The sequence below is a fragment of the Melozone crissalis genome, unplaced genomic scaffold (genome assembly GCF_028551555.1).
Source record: "Melozone crissalis strain CALT ecotype California unplaced genomic scaffold, PUWL_Pcris_2 ptg000033l_1, whole genome shotgun sequence".
Classification (NCBI taxonomy): domain Eukaryota; kingdom Metazoa; phylum Chordata; class Aves; order Passeriformes; family Passerellidae; genus Melozone; species Melozone crissalis.
The window spans coordinates 10,208,855-10,227,070 of record NW_026535811.1 but is presented as its reverse complement, the minus strand read 5'-3'; the positions used below and the strand labels follow the sequence as shown (position 1 = coordinate 10,227,070).

General features: G+C 42.5%; 2 protein-coding genes across 2 annotated transcripts in view; both read right to left on the bottom strand.

Annotated features, from left to right (window-relative positions):
• LOC128940410 (tyrosine 3-monooxygenase-like) overlaps nt 1–6,075 on the bottom strand; it is a 28,033-nt gene extending 21,958 nt beyond the window's left edge. The window contains exons 1-5 of the mRNA XM_054281794.1: nt 5,878–6,075; nt 4,826–5,000; nt 2,836–2,924; nt 718–785; nt 6–56 (exon numbers count right to left, since the gene is read on the bottom strand). Coding sequence (XP_054137769.1) covers nt 6–56; nt 718–785; nt 2,836–2,924; nt 4,826–5,000; nt 5,878–6,075 — 581 coding nt within the window. The remainder of the gene's footprint in view (nt 1–5; nt 57–717; nt 786–2,835; nt 2,925–4,825; nt 5,001–5,877) is intronic.
• A 3,807-nt stretch (nt 6,076–9,882) lies between these two features.
• PAH (phenylalanine hydroxylase) overlaps nt 9,883–18,216 on the bottom strand; it is a 34,023-nt gene continuing 25,689 nt past the window's right edge. The window contains exons 7-13 of the mRNA XM_054282020.1: nt 17,274–17,409; nt 15,674–15,743; nt 14,187–14,243; nt 13,083–13,178; nt 12,629–12,762; nt 10,549–10,664; nt 9,883–9,990 (exon numbers count right to left, since the gene is read on the bottom strand). Of these exons, the coding sequence (XP_054137995.1) occupies nt 9,947–9,990; nt 10,549–10,664; nt 12,629–12,762; nt 13,083–13,178; nt 14,187–14,243; nt 15,674–15,743; nt 17,274–17,409 (653 nt within the window). The 3' untranslated portion in view covers nt 9,883–9,946. The remainder of the gene's footprint in view (nt 9,991–10,548; nt 10,665–12,628; nt 12,763–13,082; nt 13,179–14,186; nt 14,244–15,673; nt 15,744–17,273; nt 17,410–18,216) is intronic.

The window sequence follows — 18,216 nt, the reverse complement described above, 5'->3', positions numbered from 1 at the left end:
CTCACCAAGTTGCTGTTTCCTGTGCTGTGTACTCAATGTGGGGTAAAGGGTCTCCTCTGTAATGAAGAGAAGAAATATGACATGTTTTAAGATTTCAAGTTCCGTTTCCAAGGGGTTTTTTTGCCTCCACCAGTTCTTGAACACCATGAGGCTGAAAATCCATGGTATAATCCGTGTACTTATACCTTTGATTAACCCCATCAGAAAGCAGTGTAGTTCTGCTGACATAAAGGTAGAAACATTTTCCATCACTTGCATGAGAACTGAGAGCATTTCATGTTATTAGTGTGCATAGACAGAGACATTTAAAAAAGCAAATAACAAAAATAGCAAATCACTTTCCACCATCAAAAATATGTTCGTAAATATCGTTCCTCAAATTTCCTTGAAAAACATCAGCCTCAGCTCAGGACTGAGTCCTAAAAGGAACTTGAAAATTGAAATAAATAATATTGCAATCACTTCTGCTAAAAAAAAATCAAGCACTGGACTGGCGAATGTGAATGCAATCTTAAGATTTTTGTCTTAAAATGTATTTGCTGTGTCATCACTAAAGTCTATTCCATAGGGAGTGAAAGCTTTTGTGGCTGAATTTTGTTGTCTCAAACAACATCAATCAGTGGCCCCACTGATCCATGGACAAAATATGACATATCTGACATGTCTTGGACATGCAGTCTCACAGTGTGGGCCATTGCACTTTCCCTTTGTACTTACTCTCTGTAATTAAAGGCCAGGTCAGCAAAGAATGCTCTCCGCTTGCTGTACTCCAGGTCAGAGTATCCCTGGGTTAGAAAAAAATCAGGAAAAAAAGTTTTACATCATGAGAGATCTGTGGGCATAAGTAGAAACCATCAGAACCACCACTGGGTCTGTGGGAAGTGCAGGATCCCCACACAATCCTCCTGCCCATTTTTTTATTGTGTTGTGATAAGGACAGACTCAGTGATATCTGTTTAAGGGGGAAGTTTACCTACAGAATACCAGCATTTTCTTTCTGCTCCTTCTGTGTTTACTAAAATTAAAACTTCAGGCAGTCTTTGCCAGATATTGTATATGCACACAGACATGGAATCACATTCCTTTTAATTTTACATCATTCATACTAGGAATTAAAACTGAAATCAGGGACTGTGTGCTAATATAACTCATAAAACAGCATTGATCAGCATCACTGTACAAATATTTATTATTCTAAAATATTCAGCATTTACTGGAACCACTTTGTGTACTGCAAGCCAAATTTGTCCCTTAGGTTTATTCACAAAATTTTTAGTGTAGCAATAATATCAGCAACCCTGCTGTTAATGAGTGCTGTATGCATGAACCTGAGGGAAGGGCTGGATCCTGAGAGCATGTTTATTTTGTCATGTGTTGTGGGTAATGTGTTCATTCAGGTGCTTGTCGGTGGCTGTAACAAGCCCATGCAAAACACAGGAAAAGCTGTTGGGCCAGACTCACACTGATGCTGTGACATCCCAGCTTTGTCCCTGTACCCACCCTCTGGGCAGCCACTGACAGGGTAGCCCAGAAATTGGTGTCACAGTGATGCCAGTTTGATTGTTTGGGCCAGCAAAGAACAAACTGAAGGTGTGGAGAGAAACAACCCAAACTGTCCATTTGGTAGGAAATGTGTTTGCAAAATCTGAGCTCCCTGTGCATCAGCTTCTTTTGTGCTTTCCTCCAGCCTCTCCATTTTTGAGCCCTGGTAAATCAGCCCACACTGCACCCTCTCCTGCCACAGACAAGTGATGCTCAGTGCCTGAGGTAACTTGTTTTCAACTTGTTAGGTATTTCTAAATTGCACTACATTCTGCAATTTAGATTTATCCCCACTCAATACTTCATTAACTCAGCACCACTGCTGCTTTCTCTCAACCTCTTCAGTGCTCATACCTTCTATTTGGCAAAGGATGAGGGGAGCTTAGTCCAGTTCAAAGAATTCCCTATGTGTGTTCATTTGTCTAATGAGAAACAGCCTAAGAGCTAGCTCAGGAAAATTACAAACACTTGGACTGTTTGTACCAGAAACAAATAAGGGAAATGAAAGATGTCCTGGTTAAGGAGGACATGAAGCTCTCCTAGAGCATTATAGTTGAATAAGTGATTCTCAAAAATAGAAGATAGACTTACAGACTTGGAAAGGTCCATTTCATATTACACAGGACTGTACATAGCTCACAACAAAACCTGGTTTAGGTTAATGAAAGGGACTAAATAGAATTCAGCCATATAGAGAAAGGAATGAAAAAATCTTCCTTGTAGATTCTGTTGACACACATCTACATCTTCACTACATTTCTCAGTGAAAAATATCTCTTCTTTTTGTGCTTTCCATGGATTGCTTCTATGTGATGCTTGACAGAATAAAAAGCTTCTGTGTCCTGACTTGTCAAAGGACAAATGGCCTTTTGGGGTCCCTTTTGTGTCTGTGCCTAACTCACATTTCATCTGCACTAAAGCTGGGAAACTTTGATGACAAATAAGTGTTAGATTGTTTGTTTGTTTGTTTGTTTGTTCCCAGTACTTTGCCTCACTATCATCACTAAAGCAAGACTCTACAGTGCATTTTTATGTCCCTCTCCCGGACTTTGTGCTTAGGGCATGGCTTAGAGGGCACACATAAATATGTTACAGTAAAACCCTTTTGTGGTCCATTCCTGCAGGGACACATGCAGTCCCCAATGCCACTGAAGATGAGCTTTTATCTGCCCCTGTGGTGTTTTTTTCCTCTTCTTCCATGAGTATTTCTTTACTCCTGAAGTTTCCCTTACAACAATCTCCCTACAGAGAATTTCTCTTTTAAAAATGAAATTACAGTAATGTTAAACTTACAGGGTGACCATGGTCCAAGCTGGGGTCGTATTTAGTGATCAGATGGTGACACTTGTTCAGATCTTGGATTTTTCTGGGGAACCAGGGCACTGGAGAGAGAGCAGAAAGAGTTAAGTGAGAGAGAATCAAATAAATTTTAGAGCAAAAATAAAAACTGTGCTGAAGATTACAAACTTTCTTTTCATCAATATCTAAGAATTTTCATATCTGCATGTTATCATAATTGTCATGCATTTAGTAGTTGACTTGCTTGCTGACCAAACTGGCAGATTGGATGAAAAATTATCTGAAATTAACTTGCTGTGATAATCTATCAATTTTAATTAGTAGAAACAATTCTTAAAGGCAAAAATATTTTTTAGAACAAATGTGTTTTTTGTTTGACACAGGACAACAAATTTATTTCTGCATTCTGGATTTAAGAATATATTTGGATCTTGTCTAAAAAGCAGTCTTATATTTTAATACCTTTAAAAGTTAGACAATATTTTAAAAAGAAAACTTGATATTTATAAAATTTCTAGAGACCAAAGAGGTGAAGAAGAATTTTTAAATTTTTTTTCCTATTGGCTCATTATTTTTTCCAGCAACATTATTCTTTAGCTGTATTTCCAAGCAGCTTCTTTCTCATGAAGTGGGAAGGTTTTCCAGTGACTAAAATGAAAATAAAATGTGATAATTTTATTTTAGATGCCAGCATTTATGAGAAATTAATTTAAAAAAAGAATTGCTGGAAAAACACAAAGCTGATATTGCTTTCCAAGGTCAGATTGATGCTGTAATCAGACTTTCTGTGTTACAGCTCAGAAAGGTCCATTTGGGGAAACCTTAATCGCATACTGGACATGACATCAAAATCTCTCTATTGAATGGTAAATTTAACCTTTGCTGTATTATATAAGATCTAAGAACATCCAGTTTAGAGAAGTAAAAATCTAAAAATATCCAGGGATGTTGGGGAAATTATGTAATTTTCATGCATTACAACCAATTCTGTGATAAATAGGAAGAAATTCCAGTCTGACAGATGCCCCATGTGCACCCAGAATTTTTTTCTGAGCCTTTCTCTCTGGTGTACCAATGGTTCTGCATGCAAGGCACCTTTCCTGCCATTTATTTCCATATCCCCTCAAAACCTATATCTGATCACAGCTGCCCCAGTGTGCCCCCATACACATCTTGCCTACAGAAAAAAGCATAAACACACCCTCTTTTAACAGTTTTTATTGTAGTTCTAAGTCCTGGCACATCTGAAACCTCTCAAATCCCAAGGAAATCCTAAGGAAATTCTTCTTCACCTCCAAAACCTTCTTTGGCTTTGCAGTTTCCCTGATAACAGTGATGCCCTTTTCATGTGCCCACAGATCCTGAGAGCAGCTTGACGAGGGCTGCCTCTCATGTTAGCCTGACAGAGAATTTCAAACAACACCCAAAGGTGCCCAAACAGTACTGTGGAAGTTAAAAGTGCTCTGGAATATCTGTCTGGCTTTGGCAAGAGAGGGGAACCCCGTGGCAATTCTGCATCCAGAGAGCTCAGTCTGTGAGCTGCACCCTCAGCCTCCTCATCTGCCATCCTCAGGATTGTACCAAAGGTCTCCAAGGGCTGTATTCACCCATTCCTGCCTGCAAACAGGAAAAATACCCCTCTGCCTCTGTGTTTGTCTTGAAGGGATCAGTTCTCTGCACAGCTTTCAGCACAAAATCTTCCCGTCATTGAGGAGTTTCTAGCTTCTCCTCAGCTTTTTGTTCTGCTGTTCTGTCCTTCCCATCTCCCTCTTTGCTGGAGCATTTCTCACCTCAGTTCCACTGGCTGTGATGAAGTGCCTCCCTTTCTGCACCAATGGCAATGGAAAGCAGCCACGCAGAGACAAATAATGAATGCACACTCACTGGCTTTCCAGACAAATTGAATTACTATTATGAAGCTGAAGCTAAAACTAAAAAAAGTTACTCTAAAATAAATGCACTAGGAGATGCATACATTTCTTACCTTTGTCTTCTCGGCTGGTTTTCACGTCCTTTGCTACTCTCTTTAAGGAGGTGACAAGGATACCAACATCAGCACTGTGAGCTTCACATTCAACAAAAATGTCAAGGTCGTCCACAGAGTTCTTGGGCTCTCTGGCTCGCCGGGTTTCAAAGTGATAGATTTGAGTTTCAAACATCTGCAAGAGCCAAGTGTTGGTATGATGAAGCTTCTCCAAAGACTGAAAATCCAGGTAAGTCTACATACATTTCTACAACGTCTTTAAAAGGTGACTAAAAGAGGGATTAACTAGAAGAACATGTTAGGCAATGAAGTCCAATAACATCTGGTTTACAAAGAGCTAAAATACAGACAGAGCTAAAGATTAAACACTATAGCACTGGGGAGAGAAAGAAAGTGATGAAAGATGAGATACTGTTGACTGTAGAATTTCATCTGTGCAGAAATAGCAAATGAGTGGCAGGGTAACTTAAAGCCCTGCCAGAATGAAAGCAGATCTATTGATGCATAATAGCACCATAATCATAAAATAATGGTGAGAAATAAGTAACAGGCACAATACTTTTATTTGGAGTTATTCATTTTCCCAGATAAGAGTGAGCACCTGGTAGGGGTAGTTCAAGTGTCCAGACTACATAATGCCCGTGTGGTTCACAGCTCTCATAGCCTTTGTATCTCCTGCCAAATATGCAGAGAAAATTCACTGGCTTCTAACATCCCCACAGTCTGAGTGCTTGAAAGGCTGGCCACCACAACTGCTAGCAAGAAACAGCTGATTGGTATCTGCTCTAAACAGTCCTTGCGTGAAATGGTGACTCTTCTAAAAGACTGTGCCCAGGTGCTCCCCCCTCCAGAGCCCTCTCCCTCTCCTCCGTGAGACCAGATCCCCTCTCTGAGCAGCTGGGACAAAACCAGGATGGGGGAAAGGGGGAAGGCAGAATGAGGTGTAAGGCAGGCAGGAGCAGGAGAAGGGTGAGAGGGGGAGAGATGTGAGACATGAAGGCAGTAGAGACAGAAGAGAGGCTCAGCAAAGAAGGGAATATTGAGGTCTGTACCTCAAAGACTTTGGCTGCCTTGGAGAGCTCAGTCTTCCTCACGTTGTAGAGTGTGAGGGTCAGGATGAGAGATGCTCTGTCATCCTCCCTGTTGGAGTCCAGGCTGCCTTGGCTGTCCAGTGACTGTATGCCACACATCTCCTTCTCCTTGCTGGCCTCTTCTTTTGGGCCTGACATCCCCACCAGATCAGTCTTCATTGGGAGATAGGGGAGTGGATTGCAGCAGCCAGATACTGAGTGGAAACTGCCTGGGGGCGTGGGGGCAATGGCCAGGGGAATTGGTGGGACTGCAGAAGCAGTGTGTCAGTGTGTGGTGAGCTCACAGGTGCCAGGAGCAGGGACACGGGCTGGCTGCTGGGTGTAGGGACATTTATGGTGGCCGTGCCAGGCACATCAAGGGAAGCCGCCTGCGTAGGATGTGCGCAAGAGCCAAGATGGCCCTCCTCCCCTGGGGACTTCAAAGTGCAGTCCTCCTTCTCTGTTTGAAGGTGTCTGCAAGATGTTCAGCCCTGGATAGGGCTTCCTTTGTGGAGAGGCAATCGATTAGCCTGAGGTCCATTTACATCTCCCGGTCTGGACTGACCTGCACAGAGCCTGGGACTGTCCTTCATCCCCACTCTGTCTCACCTCACTGAGACTCTCTCTGTGTTTTCTGCATCCCCAGTGAACCAATGGGCTTTTTTCCCAAATCACAGCCCATTCTGTGTTGTCTCCTCTGCACAGACACAGATCTGAGAGTGCCAGAGAGACTCCAACCAGAGTCAGAATCCATTGCCTGTTTCTGAGCTTTTCCTTCCCACAGAATCTGAACCTGTTCTATCCTACCCCTCCAAGAGCAGAGTGCTGCCCCCAGGCTACATTCCTCCCTTGGAACCTGTTTCTGTCACCATTTTATCTCCAGTGAAATAGGCTCTCAAAAAGACCAGGGTCACATCTTTCTTTTGAATGGCAGGTATAAAAAGATACTGAGATAAAAAAGGTTACTTCAAAGTTCCAGGGGGATTTAGCTCGGTTTCTGACAGGGCAGACACATCTTCCCTTCCATTACACTTGACATGAAAAGAATTATTTCGGGATATGAGCGCCCATATCTTCACACCTCAAGTTACAGTGTGGCAGAGCCCCTGTGAAGGTCATCCCGCAGGTCCAGAGATCTGGACCTTCTCCTGTACCAAACCTTGCCACCCCTCTGGCCTCCCTTTGCAGCAGTGGTGGCAAGGTTTGGTCCAGGAGAAGGCCACATCTGATCACCACAAACAATCTGCCCTTTTTTTTATCTCATACCATTTCAGGTATCTTTATCCTGTATGAGCAGAGGGCCAGTCATTTGAGATGGATGCAGCATTAATATTTTTAGTTCATTTAGGTTAATTTAGGTGGTTACATCTGGACATCAAAATGTCTTTGAGAGCAGCCAGCATAGTCTGAAGTAGCAGAGGGAGTTTTAAAAACAATGCATTCCTGTGGGCTGCTCCTGTGCTTAATCCCTTTTTCAACAATTTCTGCATTTTTTGCGGACTAAAATGTCCCTTTTCCAAGACTGCTGTCAGATGTAGGCATCTTAAGGTACCCAGAGGAGTCCCCCAGTGCAGACTGGTGTCCCTCCATCACAGCCATTGACCTGGGCCGAGGTCACTGTGAAGGAAAGGGCCTCACAAAAAGCTTCTTTATGCACCTGGAACTGAGCTGGGGATGAGGACACCAAGAAATGTGATCACAGTGGGATAGAAGTGAGGAAGGTTACCTAAAAGATTAGCTTGGGGTAGATTAGTCAGAGTAGTACCAAAGACTTTGGAGTATGCAAATGTAGAGGAATCTTGGCTTGGTTGTGCATTTCTAAGTAATGGCACACATCAGGAAATCCCATAATCTTGGCTGGATGAGTGACTGTCAACCAGCCCAGGAGAGCCTTTTCCTGCTCTGGGGAGCACCTCAGATGGGCATTACCTCCTACCTGAGTATTTAATTCTGGTTGATTTGGATGCTTACCATACAAGGAGGATTTACACCAGTCTGATAATGCAAAAAGCATTTCCTACACAGCTGGAACTTTCTTTAGGCATGGAAATAAGAAGTCACCCACTAAGGAGTACTATTTAAAATGTGATTTATTTGTAGTATTTAAAGTACTTAGGTACAAGATTATTTGTTCTACAAGAAAATCTACTTTCCATACATTTCCTCTGCTTTTAAAATGCTGAACATTTAATTTTTGCTCATCTCTTGCTGAGCAGCCATGCTATGATGCTTTGGCTGGAGCTATTGCTCATTTAAACCTGTATTAAGGCACAGCGAATCAGACATGTGACATCAATATTCTCTAACTATTCCACTTGTACTTAAAAGAAGAACATGAATCCTGAGCTCTCAATATCACTATAGAACTACTGCTGCTGTCATTCAAGCCAGAAGCAGAGGAGCTTGGAAAGCTGTCTGAGGATTAGTTTGAAAGACTTTCCCCTTGGGATGAAATTGCCTCTTTGTAGTATACAGTTACCTCATGGGTCCTATTATATTAAGAGAGAAAAATATGGGCTACTTTCACACTGAAAATACATGTCAAGTGGGATTGAAAGATCTAGAGAGACATTGTGATGAGGAAAAAAGGAATAAAAAGATACTGAGATAAAAAAGGTTACTTCAAAGCACCAAAATTATACCATTTTGCATAAATATATGTCTATTGAAAAGGATTCCAGCTGGTGTCCTTAAATTAATGTTATTACCTACCATATACATAATGAAAATAACTGTATTTTCTATCTTCCTAAAGGATGATGCTTACATGAAAGCCATATTGATTTTCAAACTATAAATGCAAAATTAGTACTATCACAGGTATGAGACTCGTGGGCTTTCAAATCCCTCTCCATCTTTCAATCTTCTGACAGAAATGTGACCCCTGAGCCATGTTAGTGTCATGATGCACAATTGCTTCAAGCTGGAAATGCAGTTCAGCTTTGCCTTGCTCCATTCTGCTCCAATGTTCCAATGATGAGTTCCCTCCTCCAACCAGGGAGCTACAAGAATTATACAGTGTGGACCAGTCCAAGAGGGCACTTAATGCTGATTGAGTGAAATTTATTGGATAAATACAGAAAGAGCTTCCTGAACAGCAAAACTCTTCTCTCTCCACGCTCAGCTGTTGAGTTAAACTGGAGCCACCTTTGGTTCCATTTGCTGGCACAGTTGAGATACACTCCAGGACAATTAAAACTGCTTTCACCAAAAGAAAAAAAGGAGATTAAAGCTCAGATGGGCAGTGGAGATACAAAAAGGTGTCATTATTTAGGACTTGTCTTGAAAGATAACATGTTTGGGTTTGAAGGCAATTAGACTGGGGTAAAGCTGACCCAGGCCTTCCATGGCTTTGTGGGGACTCTAGCCATGGACACAGTGGGTTAGGAGTTGGAAGGCTCCAGGCTGCATTATAAAAGGCACTTCCTCTCCATTTCCAGGTGCTGGTACCCACCTTCTAGGCTGTGAGACCAGAAAGTTAAGAGACACCTCTCAGGGAAGGACACACACAAAACATGTAGCCTTCAAGCCTTCACACATCAGCCATGCACTGTGAGTTTGCCTGTTAAGAGAAATCTCCCCTTGTACCCTGACAGATCTCCCTGCATACCCTGGAAGGTGTAGAGTTCCAGATCCATGGGAACCTTGGACAACTGGGAGGCACTGAGTGGAGAGTGACTGTGAGAGAAGGCAAGGTGGATCACTCTGGTCATCACTGACACCCCATCCCTGGTCCCAGACCTCACAGATGCAGCAGATTATGCTCTGCATGGTGAAGATCTCCTTCTGCTAACCTTTGGCACAAAACATATGCAGACTTCCCCCAGGTTCCCAGGAGTAACGTAATTTTTTAATACACTAGTGAAAAAAAAAATGGATTGGTGTCTGAAGGCCAGAAGAGTTGAGGGTCACCCATAGATGTCTGTTTCTCTGCTAATCTCTAATAATTAAGATATATAACATAATTATTGATGCAGTTCACTGGAAGATAATAGACTGAGGCTAGATCAAGAATGGCAGCTTCTAGTCACAAGCAAGCTACAGCAAATCTTCATTTGATCTTCTGGAGGGCATTGCAAAGGATCCCAATCTCACCTGCAAAGGAAATAATCAGAGCAGTTAAATCCAGAACCAGCCCATTCTAACACTCCTGCGTGTTTTTTTCCCTTTATAGCTGTTCTCTTACAGAACAAGGTGAGCACAGAAGTGTTGAACTGGACATGTTTATTCAGGTTTTACTAGAGCTGAGTCTGCAGAGTCATCCCTTTGCCTTCATCAGCCACAGAAGGCTGGCTCACAGCACCAGAGGAGCTGGGTCTCAGCAGGCTAGCCAATGTGAGGGGGAAAATGTGATCAAAGCCAGGCTTCTCCTTCTCTTCCTTACTGAAAACAGCCAGGATCCACCTCAAGGCCATCTGCCATTTCCTAGCAGCTCCCCCAAATCTGGGTTTTTCACATTTAGCAAGTTACAGTCAAGTGGAAATGCTTGTTAGAGCTTGGCTAGAATTAATTTTTTCATGAGAAAGGAGATATGTGCTGCCTTATCTTGGATAGGCTCAGAGCATAAAACGCAACCAGATGGAATCTGCCTTGTGCTTCCTATTTCTGACCAAGTTTTGAGGAATTCAAGGTAACAAATGTGCAGTTCCTTACTGTTGATCGTGTCAGCTAAGTTCTTCAGCTGCTTTGCATTGTCCAGGACTTCAATCCTCTGTGTGTAGGGATTGTACCGGACAGAGAAAGGACGAGGGATTGTTTGAGCAAATTTCCTGAGGGGAAAAAACATAAACAAATGTACAGTTTAATTTTTATTTTTTCTCTAACTAATTTCTTGGTGTGTGCATTTGTTGATTGTGGGGGATAAGAAAATCCATGGGAAGAAATAACTGAAATTGCTACTGATTGATCTGAGACCTACAACACACTTGAAACTGCATTTGTCCTTATCACCTCTGGGCTTTTTTCTGAACAGAACTAAGCTATTGGCATGACAACACTGCTCCTGGTATAGGCCAACTATGTAGCAACTGGGATCTACCAAGCTTGAAAACCTCATTTTCCTGTCACTAGTGCAAAAGGTAGGAATTCTAATCCAAGTCTGATTTTCTGGGGAATTAAGGTCAAGGATCTACATCATCCTGGCTTGCCAAGGAGCAAGGAGGCACCAAACTTTTGTCATTGTCTAGCTCTTAAATTACCTGGTAGTTTGCAGGTAATTTAAAAGCTAGACTATAGTTATTCGAGTAAAGCAGCATCTTCTTCTGCAAAACAGTTAATTCCATGTCAAAAGCATTGAGATTTTGGTGTCCTGGGAAAATATTAATTTGCATAACCACAGTACTGCAGAAAGAAGGGCTCTGAATGGGATGAGACGGTCAGGGCTATTGTTCCAGGCTCCTTGTGGACCCCAGCAGGATACTGGCTTATAGATCTGCTTTGTATTACTGGAGTTATTGCTGAAAGAGGAAGGGAAGCACGCAGGAGTTGATTATGGAGCCCCACTACACAGACTGTGACTCAGCAGGGTAAATCCCACACGCCCAGAACAGTGGAATATGCTGGATGCCACCCTCACAGAGCTTCTTCAGTTTAAGCCTTATTATTAACCTTATTAAGGACATTGTCTCAAGCAGGACCCAGTATGAACAGGCCACAAGGTGTGGCAGTGAAAAAATGTTATGATGAATTGGACATGATGAATACCCAAAAACATTGGTTATGATGAACTTAGCAGCATTGGTCTAGTTTTTCTAAGAGGAGAGATCACATTAGAAGATGGCTTTTCTAAATCTTAGGTGAAGGTAAAATGTCAATTAGAAGATGAATGCCTTAAGCTGAGATCTTTTAGGTCAGTCTCAGAATAATTTCTCAGAAAGGTATTCTATTACTCACAAACACACATGTCCATGTGCAAGCCTCTAACACAGGCACTGGACCAAACCCCAGAACTTCTATTTCAATTTAACCCCTTTTTTCAATTTGGTCACTGAAGCAAATAAAAAAAGCTCCAAGGTATTTTGTTGCAGCATTTCCCACTTCCTCAAGGAGCTTGCTGGTCAGGGGTATATACAGAGAAGACAGAAGCTGTGTGCAGGATATCAATAGCACAGCCCAGAAGAGAAGAGCATCTTTCCCAGGTATTTCCCCAGAGAAAAGGGCACAAAGAAAAGCTGCAGATTTATGGCAACTAAGGAAGCAGCAGGGCAGAGAGCTAGGAACACCTTAGAGCTGAGGAGTCTGAGGCAGGAGAATATCTTGGGATGTAGAATAATTTATCTTTGAATGGTAGAAGGACAAGGGACTGCAGGTCTGGGACAAGCCTGTGTGTGGCATCTCCAAGTGAGAAATAAGCTGAGCGTGAACCAAGGCAAACCCCCAGTGGCTAGTAATGGTGAAGTTACTTGGTTTGCATTAATTAGTCAGATTTGATTTTAAATGTTAGTATCACTGCAATTGAACAAATAACTTTCTTTGTTGCATTTTGGTTGGACAGATGAAGCTCTTAGTTACACTAAGCACAAATTCTTGGTTTCATGCATAAAGCATATTCCTGTTACTACTCATTTTTGCCCAAGATTCTGAGGATATAAAATGTTTATTATCATGAAGCGTTGCACTGATTTTTCTAATGCCTCTCAAAACATGATTGGCAACCCAAGACCCATTATGGCAATGAGATCCTCTGTATTTGCAGCAGGCAAGAGTGAGTTCTTCTCTGGAATGACTGGAGTACCTTAGCTTTTCTTTTGCATCTTTAAAACTTTCAGCAACGTAGTAGATGGGCTGGAACTCAGTAACAGAGTACTCCTGCACAGAAGTCTTCTCCAGGGCAAGAGGCCGAATCTCAGGCTTATCTGACAAACAATACTATGAACAAAAAGGTAAGAAATTAATTTCAGTGTAAGAGTGCTTGAACATGCTGTGAAAGAAATCAAGAGCACCTCCATTTCAGACAGGGAAGAGTTTCTCCTGTGGGATACAGTGATAATGTCACTTACTGGGAAAGAAGGAGCTGTGAGTTCCCTGTGTATCCATACACCTACACATTTATCAGAGATCTACAATGAAGTACTACATTTCATCCTACTTCTGTGCACAAATTATGAAGCAAAACCAAAGACCCGAAGATATTCAGAAAAGAAATTTGAATAATTATAAACACATTTGAAATATTTTCTAGAACACACCTGCAGCTCCCCAAATGAAGACAGCAGCCCTGCACCATATGCCTTGAGGGAATCTCCTTCCTTACAAAGTCCAAACTCAACGGTAAACCAATAAACCTGGAAAGAAAATGAGACAGAAACTTATTATTACTAGATAAAAAGTACACCATTTATTTGAATACATTTAGAGTTTTCATTTCTATGTAAGATATGTTGTGTGTCAAATTCAGGTGAATAAATGCAATAAATGTCCCTTCAGACTGAAATTCTTCTCCTAGGAGAGAAGCACAGTACTAGATTCTCTGTGCCTGAGAATCAGTTCAGTTCCATGACAAACAAAGCTGTGTTTTACTGTGCTTATCTTTGTCAGCAGGAGCAATGAAATTATAGCAATAAAGCTTTATTTTGGCTGGCCAACCCAGTGGAAGTTTGAACCTTTATTTTAGAAAAGCTTGAGTCCTGTTTCACACAGGGCATCTGACTGCAGCAGCAGTGTGACCAGGCTGTTGGTGCGATAGGGAAGGAAGGTGGTGAGTGGCCTAATTTGACTCATGAGTCTGTCCTTTTGAAGGGATGCCTGCCCTGGCTCAGAAAAAACTACCCCATCTATCACAAGTGTCAAAGCTGGTGCGATTCTTTGCCCAGGTGCTCCTCATTTGGCACTGGGGGCACTAATCTCAGAGCAACACCCCCAGTTTTATTCAAAGTTTGCAGCTCTGGGTCTCAGTAGTCTCAGAGTAGGTATCCAGGTGATCTGTGTTGAATACAGAAGATAGTGCCTGCCTGGCAAAGTGGAAGAGATGCTTGAAGGTGAAATAACTACAAAAGCTGCCTCTTGAAATTTCCCGTGGGGATGTAGCAACATACAATCTTTTCTTGCCCAATATGTTTGTGCTGGAGGAAATCTCGTTTGGGCTTCTGTGTTTAATCACAACTGTCACTTTGAATAAGGGGTGCCAAAGCTATTTTCCTTTAGTGCAACTGTTTCAGGGTAGGGTTTTCCAATCGTGGTCTTCACTCTGATCCCATTCAGCTCTATGGGAGTTCTATCAGTGACTTCAGTGGCAGCAGAATTAAGACAGCACAGGGAGCTTTGGAAAATTGAGCCCTCATTTATTAAATTACCGTAGCAAGTTTCTCGATGAAATCATCTGGAGCTCCCAGAGATGCCAGTCCAATTTCCTGTAACAATAAACCATTATTCCTCAAGCTGTTTATTGCAAACATTCTTCCTGCCCATCTTATGTAATTGCTCACATTTTAAATGTTACCATTGCCTACTACCACACACAAATGTTTACAGGACATGTTCCTATCATGCAAGATCAATTTTAAACCAGAAATCTCTCCAAAAATGAACAAAGGGTCTTGTCCAAATGTCATTTACAAGGCATGATCCTTTGTGCCTGGTACAAAGCCCATTGAGGTCAAATAAAATTTTCCTCTTGCTTTGACAGGCTTTTGATCAAGCCTACAATGAACATCTGAGAGAATGATAGGGACAAAAGGAGGCAAATCAATCACACCTACACACCTTATGTATTTCTCTTTGTTTTGATGGGTCCTGATTAAAGGAGTTTTCCTGGAGCCTTGAATGAGCTATTTTTTCTGAATGACAGGGCATGATTTGAAAGAGCTTATTCATACCTTGGGAGCTAATGGAGATTTTTCCAGGAGGCATGCAATAGTTGGATTCAAAAGACAGACCCATGAGACTACATGGTTCCTTTCTTGATTTGCTCTAGTGAGGACTGCATAATGCAGAACTCAGAGGGCTCTCCCCACACACACCAAAGGCATTAGAGCAGTTTATCACCATGTCAAATCCTTGTGAGCCAAGGTACAGGGCTTATCTGGGAGGAAACATCAGTTCTGGGAAAGGGCAAAGCCTAAAGGCAATACTGGAAACTTGCTAACGAGATCAAACTGACTTTTGTCTTTTGAGATGTTACATCAAGCCTTCCTGCCTGCCTTCCTGCCTTCCTTCCTTCCTTCCATCCATCCATCATCTTTTTGCCTTTATGCCTTTCTCTCTGTGCAGTTTCAAGTTTTCTGTTTTCATGCCTTTCTCTCTTTGTGTATTTCCATGTTTTCTGGTAGGATGCAGCCAAAAGTTTACTGCTTCACCAGGGTTTGGCTTCTTTTCCAGAGACATTAACACTCCCAAAAAGAACTCTCCTCTCCAGCCTTCTCCCCTGCTTACAGCTGAGACAGCTCCACACTTCACTCAGCCTCCAATGTCATTTTAACAGAAAACAAAACAAAATCTCCATTTTCTCTAACATTTGAATATCATCATGAGTTAATAATCCATCTGACTCATGAGTTATGTGACTTCACTCAGAAGAATCAACATCTGCAGGAAGGTTTTAAAATGATGGCTTCACAGGGTCTGTCAAAAAGCAACTCACACAAGATCGTGTTTGGAGCTGGACTTTATGTTTTCACCTACGTGAATTTTGTCCAGATTTCAAGCAATAAATAAACCACCTCAGCCACTCTTACACAGTATGATTAAAGGTGAATCTGCACCACCCTTCACAGCTCTTGGATCATCCTCTGAATTACTGTGTGTTTGATTATATACATAATATAACCACTGAATAACTTACCTGGGAAAACTGAGCAAAGCTGGGATCAGCAAAGAGAGGCACATGTCCTAGCAGCTCATGACAAATATCACTGCAGGAAAACATGAATAACTGTGATTCAGGAAAAGTCCAGCAATGCTGGAAGAATGCCCTAGAGCCAGCACACTGTCGAGAGCACAGTGCATTTGCTCCTACCAGCAGATATCATTCATAGGAAAACATTTTGCTCTGAAATTATTCTTGTGGTGGAAATGCTTGCAAACACCAGGGTTTTCTGTGCTTTTGCATCATACATCCCTCAGCAGCAGGGACTGTTAGATTTTTCAAATACAGACAAGTGATTTGGTGAGATGGGAAGGGGATAAGATGTCCAAAAAAGAAATAAAGGAAGAAAAAAGACATTTCAGCCTGACAATGGGGTAAACAGAAGCAGGAAAGAAAATCAGAATAATCAAAAAATGATAAAAGAAAGGAAAAAGAGTTTGTGGAAAGCAGGAAGCAAAAAAACCAAGAATTGCAACAATATGAAGCAGAATAACAAATCTGTTTTTAAAATGGCAAGTGCAAAAGGACAGCGGATAGGTGTAGGAGCGTCGGGGGCATAGGACGGTCGGGATGGATGGAGACCAGAGATCTCTGAAGCCAGGTTGTGGAATTTGGGGTTTATTGCAGAGGGCCTGGGTGCAGGGCCCTGCTGGGAGCTGCCAGCCACAGCTCGGAGCAGGCCCGAGAGAAGAGAGGGGTAGAGAGGATTAGGGGGAAAGAGAGTAAGAGTGTAAGGGAGTAAAAAGGTAAAAGAGTAAAAGGGTAAGAGAGTGAGGTTCCTGTTACAATACAATAAATCTTCTATGTTGAATACTCTAATTCTCACTAACCAATCCAGTACAACATCCTATAGCCTATAAGAATCTTTACATTACCATACTATGTTACATTTTAAACCCTAAAAACTACTCTTGGGACCCCTTCTGCCAAGCTAGTAGGGTCTGCTCTGACCCTTGGGCCTGTCTGCAGGCAGAGGGTGTTGTTTCATCAAAAGGGGATTACCTTCAGTCCAGTCACACAATTGTTTTCTAGTTGTTCAGTAACTAAGGAATCTCAAAGCTTGCTTATGATTTCCATATTCTCAAAATATGGAAATCTCGCTTATGATTTCCATATTCTCAAAATTTTTTGCCAGACAATCATAGTTACACGGCTTTCCTCTTTCATCTTCCCCAACAGATAGGGACAGAGAGAAACACTCCAAAATTAAAAAGAGATGGGTTCTGAGTTTCTGAGGAGTCTGGGCTTCTCCTGTCTTACTGCCAGAAGCTTGCTTGCAGCGGGTTATGTCCTTGCTGCACTACTTGGGTGCTAATAGCTAAGTGCCCTTGCACACTCTTGCATCCCAGCCACCACACAAGCAAAACTCTCTCATGCGCCCCAGGAGAACTTGCAGAAGTGGATGCAGACTGTTAAACACACTAGAAAGTCTCCATAAACGTTTCCAGAAGAGAGCAGTCCCTTGGCCGCTCTCCCTTAGCCCTGTTCCCAGGAGTCCCAGGCAGCTTTCCCAGCTGGTCTGAGCCTGCTGGTGGTGTGCAGCAGCCTGACACCCTCGGTGTGGCGGGGTACTCACGGCTCCGGGGTGTACATGGGCTTGGAGGCGTGGCGGATGTACTGCGTGGAGTGGAACACGCGGAACGCCAGCCCCGCCAGGAAATCCCGGGAGGAGAGCAAGCCGGCCACGGGACGCAGCCGAAACCCAGTGCAGCCTGAAGGGACAGACAGACAGCACCTTAAAAACTGCTGTGTGTTTGATCTGTCCCCATCCAGACGCCTTATAAAAGTTTTTTAATGGCTGTTGTTTTGGTTTTTTCTTTAATCTCCTTGTTATAGGGGATGATTGGCTCTCACAATTAAAAGATAACTATTGTGTGAATATTAAGAAAAGCTTTAGTGCTGTACAGTTATGTTATTGTAGTTTAGATGTCCTCTGTTCTCCCCACAGTTCCCTTTCCCCCTGTATTGTTGCCATCACACAGCCTGGGCTGTCCAGGACAGGTACAAAGAAGCTGCACAGGTGTCCCTGGCATGGGGCAGTGGGGAATGGAAAAGCTTGGGGGTGCTCAGGGGGGCAGCATGGCAGCACCTGACCTCCAATCCAGTGACAAGAAAGCATCTCCACTGATAAATGGCAAAGAAGGGCTGACTGACAGACTTTGGGAGGGGCCAGGGCTGGCTGATGGAACCCCAGGGGTTTAAAAGACTGAGCATCCCTCTTGAAGATGAACCGGCCACATGTCATGCACATGAGTGGTTCCCAGCACTGCGATTTTTTCCTTATGTAGTCCTTTTGTTGTATTCTTGTTAAGTTTTAATTAACCTTTTTAAATTTTCAAAGTGAGCAGTTGTTTCTCATGTCCTTATGTTAAATAGAGTTTAATTGCAGGCAATTTTCTGCCCAGGAATACCACCAGCACAGTATCTGAGCATTTGTCCCATTGTATCCCCAGAAGCATTAGAGAAAGACCTGGGACACAGGCTAAGTGATGTGCCCAAACATCTTAGGGAACCTTTGC